The sequence below is a fragment of the Salmo salar genome, chromosome ssa25 (assembly GCF_905237065.1).
Source record: "Salmo salar chromosome ssa25, Ssal_v3.1, whole genome shotgun sequence".
NCBI lineage: Eukaryota > Metazoa > Chordata > Actinopteri > Salmoniformes > Salmonidae > Salmo > Salmo salar.
Genome location: NC_059466.1, coordinates 48,969,626 through 48,990,967, shown reverse-complemented (window position 1 = coordinate 48,990,967; position 21,342 = coordinate 48,969,626). Strand labels below are relative to the sequence as shown.

The 21,342-nt window shown below is 46.0% G+C and overlaps 1 protein-coding gene across 2 annotated transcripts in view; it reads left to right on the top strand.

The window, feature by feature from the left end:
• The first annotated feature begins 13,430 nt into the window (after positions 1–13,430).
• The window catches only part of LOC106586902 (glycerol kinase), a 28,238-nt gene continuing 20,326 nt past the window's right edge, over positions 13,431–21,342 (top strand). For both annotated transcript variants that reach the window (XM_014174643.2, XM_045707369.1), the window contains exon 1: positions 13,431–13,730. In XM_014174643.2, the coding sequence (XP_014030118.1) occupies positions 13,644–13,730 (87 nt within the window). In that variant the 5' untranslated portion in view covers positions 13,431–13,643. The remainder of the gene's footprint in view (positions 13,731–21,342) is intronic.

Here is a 21,342-nt window from a genome sequence, read left to right as displayed (position 1 = left end):
CCAGGTGTGTTGCTCCTTTACCCTAACACAGTACAGACCAGGTGTGTTGTTCCTTTACCCTAACACAGTACAGACCAGGTGTGTTGTTGTTCCTTTACCCTAACACAGTACAGACCAGGTGTGTTGTTCCTTTACCCTAACACAGTACAGACCAGGTGTGTTGTTGTTCCTTTACCCTAACACAGTACAGACCAGGTGTGTTGTTGCTCCTTTACCCTAACACAGTACAGACCAGATGTGTTGTTCCTTTACCCTAACACAGTACAGACCAGGTGTGTTGTTCCTTTACCCTAACACAGTACAGACCAGGTGTGTTGTTGTTCCTTTACCCTAACACAGTACAGACCAGGTGTGTTGCTCCTTTACCCTAACACAGTACAGACCAGGTGTGTTATTGCTCCTTTACCCTAACACAGTACAGACCAGGTGTGTTGTTGTTCCTTTACCCTAACACAGTACAGACCAGGTGTGTTGCTCCTTTACCCTAACACAGTACAGACTAGGTGTGTTGCTCCTTTACCCTAACACAGTACAGACCAGGTGTGTTGTTGTTCCTTTACCCTAACACAGTACAGACCAGGTGTGTTGTTCCTTTACCCTAACACAGTACAGACCAGGTGTGTTGTTCCTTTACCCTAACACAGTACAGACCATGTGTGTTGTTGTTCCTTTACCCTAACACAGTACAGACCAGGTGTGTTGTTCCTTTACCCTAACACAGTACAGACTAGGTGTGTTGCTCCTTTACCCTAACACAGTACAGACCAGGTGTGTTGTTGTTCCTTTACCCTAACACAGTACAGACCAGGTGTGTTGTTCCTTTACCCTAACACAGTACAGACCAGGTGTGTTGTTCCTTTACCCTAACACAGTACAGACCAGGTGTGTTGTTCCTTTACCCTAACACAGTACAGACCAGGTGTGTTGTTCCTTTACCCTAACACAGTACAGACCAGGTGTGTTATTGCTCCTTTACCCTAACACAGTACAGACCAGGTGTGTTATTGCTCCTTTACCCTAACACAGTACAGACCAGGTGTGTTGTTCCTTTACCCTAACACAGTACAGACCAGGTGTGTTGTTCCTTTACAGTTGGTGTGCATCAGTGTTTTATCACCGTAATGAGACAAGTCAGTCCGTGTTCTCATTCCCTTGGTACTTCAGAGGTTTAACTGTGTTATTAATTCATACGTAATCTGATTTTCAATCAAGATTAGAGAGTTTAGTGAACATAGAAATTATCAGTAAAAGTTAAAACATCCTATTTTAGACTTCTTAAAACCAGATTTAGTTTAGATGTCAATATAAAAGAATTACCACTAGAGGGAGCCACTGCACCAAAAGTGTCCTGAGTCAAAGACCCAATCTCAATTCTTCCCCTAAATCTAAACCCTACTCCATGGATCATTAACTAGATTCAGCAGCAGGCCGATTTTTTTATTGTCTTGAGTGGATAATCGCCAGGCCAGAACATAATTACAAACAATTTGTAGACTGAAAATTGACCGCAGAAAGAAACCCGAACAGATATATAATATTTGACTAAAACGTAATCGTTTCAAATCACCACGTGTTCACAACCATCACCAATCTCTGTTATACGTGGGAATACTTGGGAGCAGATATCCAAAATTAAAATGAATTAGAGCTGATTTATTGGTGTTTTTAGTCTTATGCCACCCCCCCCCCCCAAAAGAAAATATAACATTTTCAATTTGTTTCGCTCAGAAGACTTGGTATACCAAATAAAACCTCGGGCCTCCAGTTGGGGAACCTATGAACAGGTGAAGATCTGAGACTATTTGACAGGTCCAATCACTATTGTAATAGCTCCCACCCATTGCCCTCTGATAGGGTTGATGGAAGTTTCACCATATTGCTTACACAAATCTAAATAATCTCCATAGGATCTAGGGTCTAGTGGTTCATTTGGGACCTCTGACTCCACTGTCATTTAATAAGGACCAGACCTTTTTTGTCATTTTTTGCCTAAAATGACATACCCAAATCAAACTGCCTGTAGCTCAGGACCTGAAGCAAGGATATGCATATTCTTGGTACCATTTGAAAGGAAACACTTTGAAGTTTGTGGAAATGTGAAAGGAATGTAGGAGAAAAGCACACATTAGATCTGGTAAAAGATAACACAAAGAAAAAAAACATCATCTTTGAAATGCAAGAGAAAGGCCAATGTATTATTCCAGCCCAGGTGCATTTTAGATTTTGGCCACTAGATGGCAGCAGTGTATGAGCAACGTTTCAGACTGATCCAGTGAACCATTGCACTTCTGTATCAATTTTGTATCAAGACTGCCCAAATGTGCCTAATTTGTTTATTAATCACTTTCCATGTTCAAAACTGTGCACTCTCCTCAAACAATAGCATGGTATTATTTCACTGTAATAGCTACTGTAAATTGAACAGTGCAGTTAGATTAACAAGAATTTAAGCTTTCTGCCAATATCAGATATGTCTATGTCCTGGGAAATATTATTGTTACTTACAACCTCATGCTAATCGCATTAGCCTACGTTAGCTCAACTGTCCCGTAGGGGACCCACCAATCCTGAAGTTTGAACCTTTTCAGCTCAAGACTCGGATCTACAATAACTGTACTAAACATTAGGAACACCTTCACTTTCCATGACATAGATTGACCAGGTGAATGCAGGTGAAAGCTATGGTCCCTTATTGATGTAGATGAAGCGGAAGAGACAGGTTCAAAAAATATTTCTAAGCCTTGAGACAATTGAGACATGGACTGTGTATATGTGCCATTCAGAGGGTGAATTAGCTAGACAAAAGATTTAAGTGCCTTTGAACGGGGTATGGTAGTAGGTGACAGTGTGAGTGTGTCAAGAACTGCAACGTTGCTGGCTTTTTCACACTCAAGAGTTTCCCGTGTGTATCAAGAATGGTTCACAATCCAAAGGACATCCAGCCAACTTGACACAACTGTGGGAAGCATTGGAGTCAACATGGGCCAACATCCCTGTGGAATGCTTTCGACACAATTTGTAGAGTCCATGTCCTGACGAATTGACACTGTTCTGAGGGCAAAAGGGAGTGCAACTCAATATTAGGAAGGTGTTCCTAATGTTTTGTACACTCAATATATGAGTCGCATGACTCTGCAATGGGTTTTTAAGGAATCTCAGTAAGCGCTACACATTTCTACCACTACTTGATTAAATAACAAATAGCACATGTTCTAAACCGTACACCGTAAACATCTAGTTACAAAATATATAGACATTTCAGGATGTAATGAACAAGCTGAATGAGGCATCTGCCTCCCACCCACTGTACTGCCGTAGTCCTCTGAACTGACTTCACTAGCCGTCAGGTGGCATAGCAGAGCTGTGTTGTCATTCAATGTCCCTGTTCCTGTCCCTTACCCCTGTACCTCCCCCTGTCCCTACCCCTGTCCCTGTCGCTGCCCCTGTCCTTGTCCCTGCCCCTGCCCCTGTCCATACCCTTGTCCCCACCCCTGTCCCTGTCTCTGCCCCTGTCCCTGCCCCTACCCCTGTCCCTGTCCCTACCCCTGTCCCTACCCCTGTCTCTACCCCTGTCCCTACCTCTGTCCCTGTCCCTACCCCTGTCTCTGTCCCTACCCCTGTCCCTACCCCTGTCCCTGTCCCTACCCCTGTCCCTGTCCCTACCCCTGTCCCTGTCCCTGTCACTGTCCCTACCCCTGTCCCTACCCCTGTCCCTGTCCCTGTCCCTGCCCCTACCCCTGTCCCTACCCCTGTCCCTGTCCCTGTCCCTGTCTACCCCTGTCCCTGTCCCTGTCCCTACCCCTACCCCTGTCCCTACCACTGTCCCTGTCCCTACCCCTGTCCCTGTCCCTACCCCTGTCCCTACCCCTGTCCCTGTCCCTACCCCTGTCCCTGTCCCTTCCCCTGTCCCTGTCCCTACCCCTGTCCCTGTCCCTGCCCCTACCCCTGTCCCTGTCCCTTACCCCTGTACCTCCCCCTGTCCCTACCCCTGTCCCTGTCGCTGCCCCTGTCCTTGTCCCTGCCCCTGCCCCTGTCCATACCCTTGTCCCTACCCCTGTCCCTGTCTCTGCCCCTGTCCCTGCCCCTACCCCTGTCCCTGTCCCTACCCCTGTCCCTGTCCCTACCCCTGTCTCTACCCCTGTCCCTACCTCTGTCCCTGTCCCTACCCCTGTCCCTACCCCTGTCTCTGTCCCTACCCCTGTCCCTACCCCTGTCTCTGTCCCTACCCCTGTCCCTGTCCCTGTCACTGTCCCTACCCCTGTCCCTGTCCCTACCCCTGTCCCTGTCACTGTCCCTGTCCCTGTCCCTGCCCCTGTCCCTACCCCTGTCCCTGTCCCTACCCCTGTCCCTACCCCTGTCCCTGTCTACCCTGTACTGTCCCTGTCCCTGTCCCTACCACTGTCCCTACCCCTGTCCCTGTCCCTACCCCTGTCCCTACCCGGTCCCTACCCCTGTCCCTGTCCCTACCCCTGTCCCTTCCCCTGTCCCTGTCCCTACCCCTGTCTCCCCTACCCCTGTCCCTACCCCTGTCCCTGTCCCTACCCCTGTCCCTACCCCTGGCCCTGTCCCTGTCCCTATCCCTGTCCCTGTCCCTACCCCTGTCCCTACCCCTGTCCCTGGCCCTGGCCCTGGCCCTGTCCCTACCCCTGTCCCTGTCCCTGTCCCTGTGTGTTTGTCTCTTGCGCCACCAGCAGGTTTAGATGTACAACTCCTGGTCCTCCTCCCCCGTCCAACCCCCTTGACGGAGTCACCACCTCATTAATGCTGTTAGAGCTGTCCAATTGGCCCGGGACCACTCAGGGGCAGGCTAGCGCTGTTGGGACGTGGCCACTGCAGGGTGTAAGTCATGCTATGGGAGGAGGTTAGGCTGTTGGTTCTCATGGGAACAGGGGGCCTAACGTGGACACCTTGGGCCTGACGTTAGCGGGGTGGCGAGGGTCTGCAGCTCCTTGAGTACGCAGACACTACCGACAGGTCCACAATACTGCTTCATCTAGAAGAAAAAGAAACGCACACCTATTAAGGCGAGGTGCTGGCTAACGGAGTAGAAAACTTGAAAACACTCTAGGAGCTCAGATGCAAAAATGTAATATCCAACGTTTCGACAGCCAAGCTGTCTTCGTCAGCTTCCCATATCTATCTTTATCCCTGTGTCCACGTCTGTCTCCTCTGCACCAATCAGAGCGTCCACATTGAGGCGAAAAGGCGGGATCAGGGAGGAGCTGAGGGAGTGGGAGTGTCTTCCGTGGTGGGCGGGGCTTGAGGATGTCCCAGGGGAAGAGCAGGCAGAGCGGGAGCGAGAGCCACCAAACCCTGCCAGACTGGGCAGGGAAAACGGAGCATGTTCGACCAGTCCACCTGGCTTTAGAACCAGCCTCCATCTCCTTCTCTTCCTCACAGGCCAGGGGCAGGGAGGTCTAGGAGGCCTGGCTGGACCTGCTGTGGGTCTGGGGCAGAGGCAGGGTCCAGGAGTGGGACGAGTTGCGCCTGACCTGTAGGAGGCAGGCCACCGGCCAAATGTGTCCGCTGCGGACAGAGGCATGGCTGTGTCGGTGGGTGGGGGTGAGGAGCAGTGTCCTGGCTGGGTCGGCGGGTGGGGGAGAGGAACAGTCACTTGCAATGCAAAGGTTGTGGGTTCGATTCCAGTATGAAAATGAGTACACTCTACTGTAAGTTGCTCTGGACAAGAGTGTCTAGGGAAAAGGAATGAATAGACCATTTCAGTTTTCACATAGAAATAAATTGCATTTGCAAAGTATTTCAAGAAACTGGAAAACATATGTCATGAAGTTGGCCTGTGGGTAAGGTTTATGACCCCCCCATAAATACCTTTCTCCCTTCCCCTCTCTTTCTGACCCTACATCACTCTCCTTATAACTACTGTCTATACACACCATCCTGTATAACTACTGTCTATACACACCATCCTATATAACTACTGTCTATACACACCATCCTGTATAACTACTGTCTATACACACCATCCTATATAACTACTGTCTATACACACCATCCTGTATAACTACTGTCTATACACACCATCCTATATAACTACTGTCCATACACACCATCCTGTATAACTACTGTCTATACTGTCTATACACACGATCCTATATAACTACAGTCTATACACACCATCCTATATAACTACTGTCTATACTGTCTATACACACGATCCTATATAACTACAGTCTATACACACCATCCTATATAACTACTGTCTATACACACCATCCTATATAACTACTGTCTATACACACCATCCTTTATAACTACTGTCTATACACACCATCCTATATAACTACTGTCTATACTGTCTATACACACCATCCTATACATGTATATAGATATTTATATATATATATCCGGAGCAAACATCAATTATTCCGGAGCTAGCCAGCTGAAGAGTTCCATCAGCCACTCCTGGGCTACAATCACCTATCCGGACCCGTTTTACTGCCGATGCGGAGCCCCACTGGGCCTTCACGACTGGACTACTGACGTTATCTGCCCGAGGGAGTTATCCAGCTGGCCCCTCCGTCGCGACGTAACCTGAACGCCCATCTGCCGGCCCGCTAATCGTTAGCTGTCTTATCGGCTACTATCTGAATAGGTCTATCGGACAATTTTCTTGGGCCACTATAACTATAACTATTTTGCCAATTGGATTGGTCCCCTCTACCACACGGAACCCCACTAATCTACCGATGAAAACACATGAGGTGGCTAAAAACAGACCATCTTCTGCCAACTTGCTACCCATGGCCTAGCTAGCTGTCTGAATTGCCGTGACCCCAATCAACCTCACTACTCACTGGACCCTTATGATCACTCGGCTAAGCATGCCTCTCCTTAATGTCAATATGCCTTGTCCATTGCTGTTCTGGTTAGTGTTTATTGGCTTATTTCACTGTAGAGCCTCTAGCCCTGCTCATTATACCTTATCCAACCTCTCAGTTCCACCACCCACACATGCGATGACATCACCTGGCTTCAATGATGTTTCTAGAGACAATATCTCTCTCATCATCACTCAATGCCTAGGTTTACCTCCACTGTATTCACATCCTACCATATCTTTGTCTGTACATTATACCTTGAAGCTATTTTATCGCCCCCAGAAACCTGCTCCTTTTACTCTCTGTTCCGGACGTCCTAGACGACCAATTCTCATAGCTTTTAGCCGTACCCTTATCCTACTCCTCCTCTGTTCCTCTGGCGATGTAGAGGTGAATCCAGGCCCTGCAGTGCCTAGCTCCACTCCTATTCCCCAGGCGCTCTCTTTTGACGACTTTTGTAACCGTAATAGCCTTGGTTTCATGCATGTTAACATTAGAAGCCTCCTCCCTAAGTTTGTTTTATTCAATGCTTTAGCACACTCTGCCAAACCGGATGTCCTTGCCATGTCTGAATCCTGGCTTAGGAAGACCATCAAAAACTCTGAAATCTCCATCTCTAACTACAACATTTTCAGACAAGATAGAACGGCCAAAAAGGGGCGGTGTTGCAATCTACTGCAGAGATAGCCTGCAGAGTTCTGTCCGACTATCCAGGTCTGTACCCAAACAATTTGAACATCTACTTTTAAAAATCCACCTCTCTAAAAACAAGTCTCTCACCATTGCCGCCTGCTATAGACCACCCTCTGCCACCAGCTGTGCTCTGGACACCATATGTGAACTGATTGCCCCCCATCTATCTTCAGAGCTTGTGCTGCTAGGTGAACTAAACTGGGACATGCGTAACACCCCAGCCATCCTACAATCTAAGCTTGATGCCCTGTAAACTCTCCTTCCAGACTCACATCAAACATCTTCAATCCAAAGTTAAATCTAGAATTGGCTTCCTATTTTGCAACAAAGCATCCTTCACTCATGCTGCCAAACATACCCTCATAAAACTGACCATCCTACCGATCCTCAACTTTGGCGATGTCATTTACAAAATAGCCTCCAATACCCTACTCAATAAATTGGATGCAGTCTATCACAGTGCCATCCGTTTTGTCACCAAAGCCCCATATACTACCCACCACTGCGACCTGTACGCTCTCGTTGGCTGGCCCTCGCTTCATACTCATCGCCAAACCCACTGGCTCCAGGTCATCTACAAGACCCTGCTCGGTAAAGTCCCCCCTTATCTCAGCTCGCTGGTCACCATCGCAGCACCCACCTGTAGCACGCGCTCCAGCAGGTATATCTCACTGGTCACCCCCAAAGCCAATTCCTCCTTCGGCCGCCTCTCCTTCCAGTTCTCCGCTGCCAATGACTGGAACGAACCACAAAAATCTCTGAAACTGGAAACACTTATCTCCCTCACTAGCTTTAAGCACCAGCTGTCAGAGCAGCTCTCAGATCACTGCACCTGTACATAGCCCATCTATAATTTAGCCCAAACAACTACCTCTTCCACTACTGTATTTATTTATTTATTTATTTTGCTCCTTTGCACCCCATTATTTCTATTTCTACTTTTTACTTTCTTCCACTGCAAATCTACCATTCCAGTGTTTTACTTGCTATATTGTATGTACTTTGCCACCATGGCCTTTTTTAACTTCACCTCCCTTATCTCACCTCATTTGCTCACATTGTATATAGACTTGTTTTTTTACTGTGTTATTGACTGTATGTTTGTTTTACTCCATGTGTAACTCTGTGTTGTTGTATGTGTCGAACTGCTTTGCTGCAAAATATATGTACGCAGCCAATACAATTTAATTTGAAACCCCAAATGTCCCCAAGTTGTGAACGAGACATGTGTTTTGAGTTTGTAGGCTCTGTGATGGCCCTCCGTCTTCCTCGCTCTGTCTTTCATCCAGATCTCTTTTGGTTATTTGGGGATTTGTTGTAAATAAGCCCAAGTGTTGTCCAATTCATAGAGAAGGAGATAAGAATGTAATATACAAACACCACTCCTTCTCATTGGTCTGGTAGAGAGGGGGTGTGGTCTGGTAGAGAGGGGGTGTGGTCTGGTAGAGAGAGGGGGTGTGTGGTCTGGTAGAGAGAGGGGTGTGGTCTGGTAGAGAGAAGGGGTGTGGTCTGGTAGAGAGAGAGGGGGGGTGGTCTGGTAGAGAGAGGGGTGTGGTCTGGTAGAGAGAGGGGGTGTGGTCTGGTAGAGAGAGAGGGGGGGTGTGGTCTGGTAGAGAGAGGGGGTGTGGTCTGGTAGAGAGAGGGGGTGAAGTTTGGTAGAGAGAGAGAGGGGTGTGGTCTGGTAGAGAGAGGGGTGTGGTCTGGTAGAGAGAGGGGTGTGGTCTGGTAGAGAGAGGGGGTGTGGTCTGGTAGAGAGAGGGGTTGTGGTCTGGTAGAGAGAGGGGGTGTGGTCTGGTAGAGAGAGAGATAGAGGGGGTGTGGTCTGGTAGAGAGAGGGTGTGGTCTGGTAGAGAGAGGGGTGTGGTCTGGTAGAGAGAGAGGGGGTGTGGTCTGGTAGAGAGAGGGGTGTGGTCTGGTAGAGAGAGGGGGGTGTGGTCTGGTAGAGAGAGAGATAGAGGGGTGTGGTCTGGTAGAGAGAGGGTGTGGTCTGGTAGAGAGAGAGGGGTGTGGTCTGGTAGAGAGAGGGGGTGTGGTCTGGTAGAGAGAGAGGGGGTGTGGTCTGGTAGAGAGAGAGGGGTGTGGTCTGGTAGAGAGAGAGGGGGTGTGGTCTGGTAGAGAGAGGGGGTGTGGTCTGGTAGAGAGAGGGGGTGTGGTCTGGTAGAGAGAGAGGGGGTGTGGTCTGGTAGAGAGAGAGAGAGGGGGTGTGGTCTGGTAGAGAGAGAGGGGGTGTGGTCTGGTAGAGAGAGAGAGGGGTGTGGTCTGGTAGAGCGAGGGGTGTGGTCTGGTAGAGAGAGGGGGTGTGGTCTGGTAGAGAGAGGGGGTGTGGTCTGGTAGAGAGAGAGAGAGGGGGTGGTCTGGTAGAGAGGGGGTGTGGTCTGGTAGAGAGAGAGAGGGGGTGTGGTCTGGTAGAGAGAGGGGGTGTGGTCTGGTAGAGAGAGAGAGAGGGGGTGTGGTCTGGTAGAGAGAGGGGTGTGGTCTGGTAGAGAGAGGGGGTGTGGTCTGGTAGAGAGAGGGGTGTGGTCTGGTAGAGAGAGAGGGGTTGTGGTCTGGTAGAGAGAGGGGGTGTGGTCTGGTAGAGAGAGAGGGGTGTGGTCTGGTAGAGAGAGGGGGTGTGGTCTGGTAGAGAGAGAGGGGGTGTGGTCTGGTAGAGAGAGGGGGTGTGGTCTGGTAGAGAGAGGGGGTGTGGTCTGGTAGAGAGAGAGATAGAGGGGGTGTGGTCTGGTAGAGAGAGGGTGTGGTCTGGTAGAGAGAGGGGGTGTGGTCTGGTAGAGAGAGAGGGGTGTGGTCTGGTAGAGAGAGGGGGTGTGGTCTGGTAGAGAGAGGGGGTGTGGTCTGGTAGAGAGAGAGAGAGGGGTGTGGTCTGGTAGAGAGAGGGGTGTGGTCTGGTAGAGAGAGGGGTGTGGTCTGGTAGAGAGAGAGGGGGTGTGGTCTGGTAGAGAGAGGGGGTGTGGTCTGGTAGAGAGAGAGGGGTGTGGTCTGGTAGAGAGAGGGGTGTGGTCTGGTAGAGAGAGGGGTGTGGTCTGGTAGAGAGGGGGTGTGGTCTGGTAGAGAGAGAGAGAGAGGGGGTGTGGTCTGGTAGAGAGAGGGGTGTGGTCTGGTAGAGAGAGAGAGAGGGGTGTGGTCTGGCAGAGAGAGGGGGTGTGGTCTGGTAGAGAGAGAGAGAAGAGGGGTGTGGTCTGGCAGAGAGAGGGGTGTGGTCTGGTAGAGAGAGAGGGGGTGTGGTCTGGTAGAGAGAGGGGGTGTGGTCTGGTAGAGAGAGAGATAGAGGGGTGTGGTCTGGTAGAGAGAGAGAGAGAGGGGTGTGGTCTGGTAGAGAGAGGGGTGTGGTCTGGTAGAGAGAGAGAGAGGGGTGTGGTCTGGTAGAGAGAGAGAGAGGGGTGTGGTCTGGTAGAGAGAGGGGGTGTGGTCTGGTAGAGAGAGAGATAGAGGGGGTGTGGTCTGGTAGAGAGAGGGGTGTGGTCTGGTAGAGAGAGGGTGTGGTCTGGTAGAGAGAGGGTGTGGTCTGGTAGAGAGAGAGGGTGTGGTCTGGTAGAGAGAGAGAGGGGTGTGTGGTCTGGTAGAGATAGAGAGAGGGGGTGTGGTCTGGTAGAGAGAGGGGGTGTGGTCTGGTAGAGAGAGAGAGGGGGTGTGGTCTGGTAGAGAGGGGGATGGTCTGGTAGAGAGAGAGGGTGTGGTCTGGTAGAGAGAGAGAGGGTGTGTGGTCTGGTAGAGAGAGAGAGGGGGTGTGGTCTGGTAGAGAGAGGGGTGTGGTCTGGTAGAGAGAGGGTGTGGTCTGGTAGAGAGAGAGAGGGGGTGTGGTCTGGTAGAGAGAGAGAGGGGGTGTGGTCTGGTAGAGAGGGGGGTGTGGTCTGGTAGAGAGAGAGGGGTGTGGTCTGGTAGAGAGAGGGGGTGTGGTCTGGTAGAGAGAGGGTGTGGTCTGGTAGAGACAGAGAGAGGGGGTGTGGTCTGGTAGAGAGAGAGAGAGGGGGTGTGGTCTGGTAGAGAGAGGGTGTGGTCTGGTAGAGAGAGAGAGGGGGTGTGGTCTGGTAGAGAGGGGGTGTGGTCTGGTAGAGAGAGGGGGTGTGGTCTGGTAGAGAGAGGGGGTGTGGTCTGGTAGAGAGAGAGAGGGGGGTGTGGTCTGGTAGAGAGGGGTGTGGTCTGGTAGAGAGAGAGAGGGGTGTGGTCTGGTAGAGAGGGGTGTGGTCTGGTAGAGAGAGGTGGGGTGTGGTCTGGTAGAGAGAGGGGGTGTGGTCTGGTAGAGAGAGAGAGAGGGGTGTGGTCTGGTAGAGAGGGGGTGTGGTCTGGTAGAGAGAGAGAGAGGGGGTGTGGTCTGGTAGAGAGGGGGTGTGGTCTGGTAGAGAGAGGGGGTGTGGTCTGGTAGAGAGAGGGGTGTGGTCTGGTAGAGAGAGAGAGGGGGGTGTGGTCTGGTAGAGAGGGGGTGTGGTCTGGTAGAGAGAGAGAGAGGGGGTGTGGTCTGGTAGAGAGGGGGTGTGGTCTGGTGAGAGAGAGAGGGGTGTGGTCTGGTAGAGAGGGGGTGTGGTCTGGTAGAGAGAGGGTGTGGTCTGGTAGAGAGAGAGAGGGGGTGTGGTCTGGTAGAGAGAGAGAGGGGGTGTGGTCTGGTAGAGAGAGGGGGTGTGGTCTGGTAGAGAGAGGGTGTGGTCTGGTAGAGAGAGAGAGAGGGGTGTGGTCTGGTAGAGAGGGGGTGTGGTCTGGTAGAGAGAGAGTTGTTCCTTGGACCTCTTGGACTCTTGACCTCTTGGTTTCTTTTATTACATAATTATTATCCAAGATACTCATGACCATTACACATAACCAAGACTATCACTGGCATCACATGATGCTATATTGTGTTACAGTACATCTGATAAACTCCCCGTTTCCACAGAACGCTGAGTGTCATGATGACCATAGGCCTACTGGATCACAGTAGTTCAGATGACAATTTCAATTAACAGCGTTCCTTGCATGCTGTGGATTGTTCAAACACTCAACCACTCTGATCAATTTCAAATAATATTTTTTTTTTATATATAATACCACACTATGAGGTTGGAATAATACGGTGACATTTTGAAAATGATGATAATACCCTTTTAGTGTAAAAGCTGTTTGAAAAGATTTCTGCCTGTGGGATGGAGTTTTGGGCTGCCTGGTGACATCACCATTTTAATCGAAAACAATCACAGTAAGGTATTTATTCATGATTTCCCAGAAATGATTTGATATTGAGATGAAAACAGTCACATTGGACTTTTAAGTGAATCGCAAATAGTTGCCATTGCACATCAGAAGCTGAGAGGCAGCAGACTCCTGACAGACCAAATATTAAGCTGTGATCTATTTTAGGGCTCTGGTTGTCCTCTTATCACAAGGAGAATTTACAGTCTGATCTGTGATGATGTTCTGTTAGTCTGATCCACATAGACAACTGCAGAATAAAGGCTCCTTCTGAAAAGCGGATGGAGACTGTAAATAAATGTTGAGTAGGATGAAGTTGTGCGCTTGTCTGTTCGTTTGCGGAGTTATAACCTATGATAAGATACAGATGAGCTCAAATATCCGTTTTAGTGATTGATGATTGGACGTTTTTATGTCCAAATCACTGCTGTAAAATGAACCCACTGCCTCAGTGGGTAAAAGGGAAAAGGGGGTGACTTTTTGGTGCTTTTAGGACAACTGGGAGTTCGGAAAGAGAGAAAAAAAATCACGACGTCAGCGATCTTCAGATCGGAAGTCTACAAAAATATCCGAGTTTCCGATTTGCAATTCCCGAGTTGGATGACCATTTAAAAGATTTTTCCCATTGGTACTCGTTTTTTAAAAACATTTTTATGCGAGTTCCCAGTTGTCTTCAATGGCCTGTTTTAAATGCGGCCTTTATCCCGGTGAATTAAACTCGTTGAACGTTTTTTTTTGTTTGGACGTGCCCCCGGATTTGATTGGGCAGCACCAGGCCAACGCCTTCTGACGGCTCGTCAAACACAAACTTGCCACAACCGATAGGATTTTATCAACGTCACTGGAAGGATTCTCGCATGGTCTCATCAGACTGCCAGCAGTGAGTGATATAAAGCCGACCACCGGTTCACCGGCGCTTGTAGAAATTGATCACCACGGATACGAACAGAAAGGATGTCCACCGCGTCTTACTCAGAGAGGATCACGATGGAGCCCCTGGTCGCAGCTATCGATCAAGGCACAAGCTCGACGAGGTTTCTGGTAAGTTGGCAAAGTCACAACAAGCCTCTGAGTTATGAATGAGTTACGTTCTCCTGTTTTTTTTTTAACTCTTAATTTTAACTTCGTGTAATCCCCGAAAGTAATTATTTATCATGAGAATCATCAACAATAACTAGTGATTTAAAAAAAAAAAAAATTGTATATATTTTTTTAATTTAACCTTTATTTAAGTCAGTGAAGAACACATTCTTATTTACACTGACGGCCTTGTTCAGGGGCAGAACGACAGGTAAAAACCTTGTCAGCTCGGGGATTCGATCCAGCAACCTTTCGGTTACTGGCTCTAACCGCTAGGCTACCTGCCGCCCCAATGCACACTCCAAGGTTACAATCTCACCTTTCTGTAAATTGTTATTTTTTTAAATAAATTGTTGAGTCCCTTTTTGAGGACACAAGTGCAAGTACAACTATGATTTAAACAAAACAATTTTTCCCTATTTAACACTATGAATAAGGCTTGAAATCACTTGTATACTTTCAAAATATACTATAATCAAATTGTAAAACCACAAACTGTAAAATTTCACTTTCCTTACAACTGTGAAATACATGTGTATATTTAGTGTTATAGAAAATGTGTATATTTAGTGTTATAGAAAATGTGTATATTTAGTGTTATAGAAAATGTGTATATTTTCTGACTATCTCTTGATCAAAACATCTGCCCCCAACCACTGTGGACATCACACAGAGCTCTTCCTGAACTCGTTAGGAACTCGCCTTTCATCTCATATTAATCTTGTCCAAACAAAGTGTTTTCGTTTTAAAATCTATGAATAATCTTTTCCCCGATTTGATTTAATGGCTATAAATTGATCTCTGATTGTACTATAGTGATGAAACCACTCTCTCCTGCTGTGCTAAGATAAGGAGTTCAGGCATGTGCTGTGTCAGTGGCTGTGAAGTAGGGTTCAGCCAGGAGTTGCTAGGCAGTCGGAAGAGCAAAAAAATATACTACTGTGTCCGTGGGAACCAGGGCTATTGCTCAACGCAAACCATTTCCATCTACGGTGTCCACAGATCAATTTATAAGTGAAAATGTCGGTCCGAACCGGTATCAGAACCACACAGGTCCCCTAAACAGTGGACTTTACATCTAATAGTATTTTTTTTTTAAGTAAACTGCTGTTTTCATCCTCATGCTAGCTAGCTAGCACTAGCCACAGCAGCCATTATGGAATGTCACGTTGAACAACAAAGGAGCTGATTGGCTGACACTGCCGTTCTAAAATGTCTGCTGTGGCTTCTGGTACCTAAGCATGAGAACGAACACAGCAGTTTACTGGGGGGAAACACTAGCAGTTGTTCAATCTTCTTGGTGTAACAGTTGAGATAATGGGACAATTCAGAGTTCAACACATTTCTCATCCCTGGATTGAGGTATGTTTTCCGAGCCATGTCTTGCTCCGGCTCCGTGGTGTCTTAACCTACACAGGAAGACTGTCCGACCCTAGCCCAATAGTATAGAAACCTAACGTTACTCCTTATCGTCCATGGACCTTAAATGTTCTGTTAATGGCAAATTGGCTCTGGAATCCAAAAAACAGCCAAATGCTCCATCTCTAAACGTGAATCGATTCTCAATTGCAGTACGGGTCTAGAAACAAAACCCCTCTACTTTTCATGTCGCATCCCAAAATATTTTCACAAATGCAAAAATACACACTTATGCTGACTGTTTAACAGGTTACTGTAGGTTGCAGGCTCCAGTATTTTTCAGTGACAGCACGTTTGTGGTGTCTGTCTTCCATTTTTACACACGTGTTCAGAGACGCAGATGGCTAATTAGCACAGGTAGTCTGCTCTCTTCTGTCTGTTTTCCGTAAACAAGAACTGTGACATGGAAATACACTGTGTGTACAAAACATTAAAAACACTTGGCTGTACAAGGTGTCAAGCGTTCTACAGAGATGTTGACTTCAATGCTTCCCACAGTTGTGTCAAGTTGGCTGGATGTCCTTTGGGTGGAGGACCATTCTTGATACACACGGAAACTGTTGAGCGTGAAAAACCCAGCAGCGTTGGTTGCAGTGTTCTTGACACCCTCAAACCGGTGCGCCTGACACCTACTATACTAACTCGTTCAATGGCACTTAAAATATTTTGTCTTGCCCATTCCCCCTCTAAATGGCACACACACAATCCATGTCTCTGATCTCTCACCATTGATCACTACCTTGGTGGCAGCGCTACTTTATACCTCTACCTGAATAAACTGTGAAGAGCTACTGTTTCACTTGTCTTGGTTAAACGAGAAGCTGTCCATTTCTGTAGAGGGGGTTAGCTTTTTGTTTTGACTCGTCCTGTTGTGAGGTAAATATGCACAGTGTTCCCAGCGACATGAGTTCCTGGACATCCCGTTTTTGGACAATGTTTCCAACTCTCGCCAAAGTGTGTGTGTAACATGTAGCCTACACATTAACTACTATCCTATGGGTGAGAAGTCAAGCACTCCTTTTTTCAAATGGTCATAGAGGACAGGAGTCCAGCTGGTCCCTGGCTATTTAACATGTAAAAACAATGAAGTAACACGTTAATGAATTATTGATGAAGGAAACACACCTTCAGTATCTGAAGGAAAACCTGACAATCTAAACCACTATGCATTTGTCTTTCCCGGACTGTAAGACAATGCAAATTACATATGTTGTGTAATTTTGTTATATTATTACTGCATTGTCGGAGCTAGAAACACCAAGCATTTTGTTTACACCCACAATAACATCTGCTAATCGCGTGTATGTGACCAATAACATTTGATTTGCTTTAGTGATTATTTCAAATGAGCATCACTTTTCACACTATTTTATTCATTCTGTAAATTCCATTGTATCTACTGCTGGAGGACAGTCATCCATCTCTCAGGTAAGTGCATGTCCTGCAGTTATGTAACACCTGCCAGTCGTGCCAAACAAAGCAGACATTGTTTATCTGTCAACATTGTTGCTTGGCATGATGAGAGTAAAACAAAAACAAAAAGTGAAATGTCAGATTAATAGTAGTGAGTGATTTTATTTCAGCTTTTATTTCTTTCATCACAGTCCCAGTGGGTCAGAAGTTTACATACACTGAATTAGTATTTGGTAGCATTCTCATTAAATTGTTTAACTTGGGTCAAATGTTTCAGGTAGCCTTCCACAAGCTTCCCACAATAAGTTATGTGAATTTTGGCCCATTCCTCCTGACAGAGCTGATGTAACTGAGTCAGGTTTGTAGGCCTCCTTGCTCGCACGCGCTTTTTCAGTTCTGCCCACAAATGTTCTACAGGATTGAGGTCAGGGCTTTGTGATGGCCTCTCTAATACCTTGACTTTGTTGTCCTTAAGCAATTTTGCCACAACTTTGTAAGAATGTTTGGGGTCATTGTCCTCTTGGAAGACCCATTTGCGACCAAGCTTTAACTTCCTGACTGATGTTTAGAGATGTTGCTTCAATATATCCACATCATTTTCCTGCTTCATGATGCCATCTATTTTGTGAAGTGCACCAGTCCCTCCTGCAGCAAAGCACCCCCACAACATGATGCTGCCACCCCTGTAATTCATGGGTTGGGATGGTGTTCTTCGGCTTGCAAGCATCCCACTTTTTCCTCCAAACATAACGATGGTCATTATGGCCAAACAGTTCTATTTTGTTTCATCAGACCAGAGGACATTTCTCAAAAAAGTATGATCTATGTCCCCATGTGCAGTTGCAAACCGTAGTCTGGCTTTTATATGGCAGTTTTGGAGCAGTGGCTTCTTCCTTGCTGAGCGGCCATTCAGGTTATGTCGATATAGGACTCGTTTTACTGTGGATATAGATACTTTTGTACCTGTTTCCTCCAGCATCTTCACAAGGTCCTTTGCTGTTGTTCTGGGATTGATTTGCACTTTTCGCACCAAAGTACGTTCATCTCTAGGAGACAGAATGCGTCTCCTTCCTGAGCGGTTTGACCGCTGCGTGTCCCATGGTGTTTATACTTGGGTACTATTGTTTATACAGATGAACGTGGTACCTTCAGGCATTTGGATATTGCTCCCAAGGATGAACCAGAGTTGTGGAGGTCTACACTTTTTTTTTTCTGGGGTCTTGGCTGATTTCTTTTGATTTTCCCATGATGTCAAGCAAAGAGGCACTGAGTTTGAAGGTAGGCCTTGAAATACATCCACGGGTACACCTCCAGTTGATTCAAATGATGTCAATTAGCCTATCAGAAGGTTGTAAAGCATGACATAATTTTATGGAATTTTCCAAGCTGTTTAAAGGCCCAGTCAACTTAGTGTATGTAAACTTCTGACCAGTCAATCATATTCATTACTTTTTGAACGAGCGCACAGAGCTTGTTTCTTCATTCACAGCTTTCCCACAGTGTTATTTATGAAGATGAGCTGTTAAACCCTTTACGCTCGTACCTGTATGTGGGTTGAAAATGGCAGATTTTTGTCATTTTAATAAGCTCCTAAATGGGAACACAGTGGCTGAACAGTAACATGCTATATATGACATCAGAGCTCACAGAGCTGTGTTGGTTTTGGCTGACAGACGTTCTAAACTTGAGCACGGCGCACAACAACAAGTTGCCCCCATCCCTCCCGCTATTTGGGGAAACGTTTGCAAAAATAAATTGTTGTCTGAGTGAGGGGAAATGCTGTAAATTACGAGGACTCTATGTATTTTGAAAGATGATACGTTGAGGATTATAATAAATACCGCTTTGAGGTCATACAAGCAAGCCAAACACCTGTGTGTTCAAGTGTGTACTTTTATCATATAACATCATGGAATATACAGTAAATCTACAGTAAATCTGATGGAATATACAGTATCAAAGTTTATGATCACTGATGTACAGTTACAAGGATAACATGGCGTTTATACCCTATGTTGTCATGAACAGAATGAGCCTATGTTTGTTTGTATTGTGAAGAATATTTGCTGCGGCCCACACATCTGAATGCATTCCATCAATGTGCACAAAAAAGGACGATCTGCTTCTCTGAATTGCCTTGTGAAAGCCTAACACTGTAAGATTGTATTTTTTAAAATAATTTAGCTACTCATGTTGGCAATAGAAAAAGCATTTTAAATGATGTCCACCTGATCCAGACTGTGATTTATATAATGGCTGTTTTTGGGATGGCGTAAACAACAACAGTAATTGTGTGATGTCGAGGTGCACACTTTTTTATTTTTATTTTTTGTTTCCCGAACAACTACAGGTGTGTTCTCAACAGCACGGAGAGCTCAAAAAAATCACCTTATAGTTGAAGACTCTTCTTTGAGTCATAAAAGTGCATTGAAATTATTTAGGAACTGTGCCACCTTGGACAAGTGTGCAACCTTGGACAACACCTGGCTTGACCTCTTATTCAAACCCTTGTATATGTTTTGTCTTCTGTTGCCCCTACCTTAGATTTTCCAGGGAATATGCTTATGTTACTAAATGTATCCGGAGTATTTTCAGATTTCATTATCAACAAATACGGCTAAAAGTACAGTAAATGTAAAATCAAGTGTCTTGTCAAACTGTTGCATCCTCGCCTTTTGCCGTAATCTCCAAACTGTTCCCCTTTTTTTAAATTGCTAACATTCTTTCTTCTGTTAGAAACATTTCAATGTAGCCCTATCCATAGTGTAAAGGGTTTCAAGGAAAATTTCACCGTCTTTGAACTTCATATTCATCGTCTCCAGCATCTCTTCAACAGCAGCATATGAGGAAATCACGTGTTTCTATGTTAAGTGTTTCTAATGACATCATCGGTGTGCGTCATGTGATTACAACTTTTTTATTTTTGTTTAATTATTTTTTTTTTACCAATTATGAGCAGGAATTGCCTACTAATTGGTTGCCATTGGAAAGACTTGTCTTTTATCTTTTTCACTACAAAACATAGAAATGTGATGTTTTCACATGTTGGGGTGGTGCTGGAGATAAGTAGGGAAATGTTTATTTTAAAGTAATACACACCAAATGTAACATCCATAATGTTTTTTTGTATCATAACTTTGTCTGTAAAGCTTTCATCACGGTTTTATATAGTCCATAATGAGTTTCTCTTTTGTTAATAATGTGATGGATATTGATTTAGCTTCAGAATGTGGAATGCTCTGATGCGTGTTCTTCAAACTGTTACAGAACCGATTTGTTGAACTCTTGAAAATGATGTCGAAGATTATCTTGGAAAATATATGCTTAAATGTATTTCTCATACGTGGCAGTACTGTTTTTAAAAATGTTTTATTTATATACATTTTTTTTGATAGAAAGAGAAGTGTTCATTTAACAACATGTGAATAGTCCTGGAGAGGGATTTAAATTAAGCATTTTCGTTGGTAGCACTGGTGCAAAAGTTAGGAGCACAACATACAAATTCTGGCGCTCCTAGATTTTTATCTATTTTTAATTGAGATATAGCATATTGGGCCTAGATGAATCCTATACTGAACAAAAACATAAACGCAACATGTAAAGTGTTGGTTTCATGAGCTGAAGAAGAATTGTTCTTTTTTTTTTAAATCCCAGAATTTCCATGCGCACAAAAAGTTTATTAATCTCAACTTTTGTACAGAATTTTTTTTTTTTATGTCCTTGTTTGTGATCATTTTGTCTTTTGCCAAGATAATTCATCCACCTGACAGGTGTGGCATATCAAGAAGCTGATTAAACGGCATGATGATTACACAGGTGCACCTTGTTCTGGGGACAATAAAAGGCCACTTTAAAACGTGCAGTTTTGTCACAACACAATGCCACAGGCATGCTTACTGCTGGAATGTCCACCAGAGCTGTTGCCATAAAATTGATGTTTATTTCTCGAACCTAAGCCACCTCCAATGTCATTGTCAAGAATTTGGCAGTACGTCCAACTGGCCTCACAACTGCAGACCACTTTTATGGCGTTCTATTGGTGAGCGGTTTGCTGACGTCAACATTGTGCCCCGTGGTGGCAGTGGGCTTATGGTATGGGCAGGCATAAGCTAGGGACAATGGATGCAATTGCATTTTATCGATAGCAATTTGAATGCACAGAGATATCGCGATGAGATCCTGATGCCCGTTGTCGTGCCATTCATCCACCTCCATCACCTCATGTTTCAGCATGATAATGCACGGCCCCATGTCGCAAGGATCTCTACACAATTCCTACAAGCTGAAAATGTCCCAGTTCTTCCATGGCCTGCATACACACAAGACATGTCACCCATTGAGCATTTTTGGGATGCTCTGGATCGACGTGTAGGACAGCGTGTTCCTGTTCCCTCCAATATCTAGCAACGTTGCGCAGCCATTGAAGATGAGTGGGACAACATTCCACAGGCCACAAAGAGCCCTCATCAACTTTAAGTGAAGGAGATGTCTCATGTTGCATGAGGCAAATGGTGATCACACCAGATACTGACTGTTTTCTGATCCATGCCCCGTGAAATCCATAGATTAGGGTCTAAAGAATTTATTTTAATTGACTGATTTTCCTTATTACTGATTTACAGTTCATATCATTTGAAATTGTTGCAGGTCACTTTTAAAACTATTTTTGTTCAGTATAAATCTGATTTTTAAGATCACTTGCACAGTAGGAACCACTCTAACTCTGTCTCTCCTCTCCTCA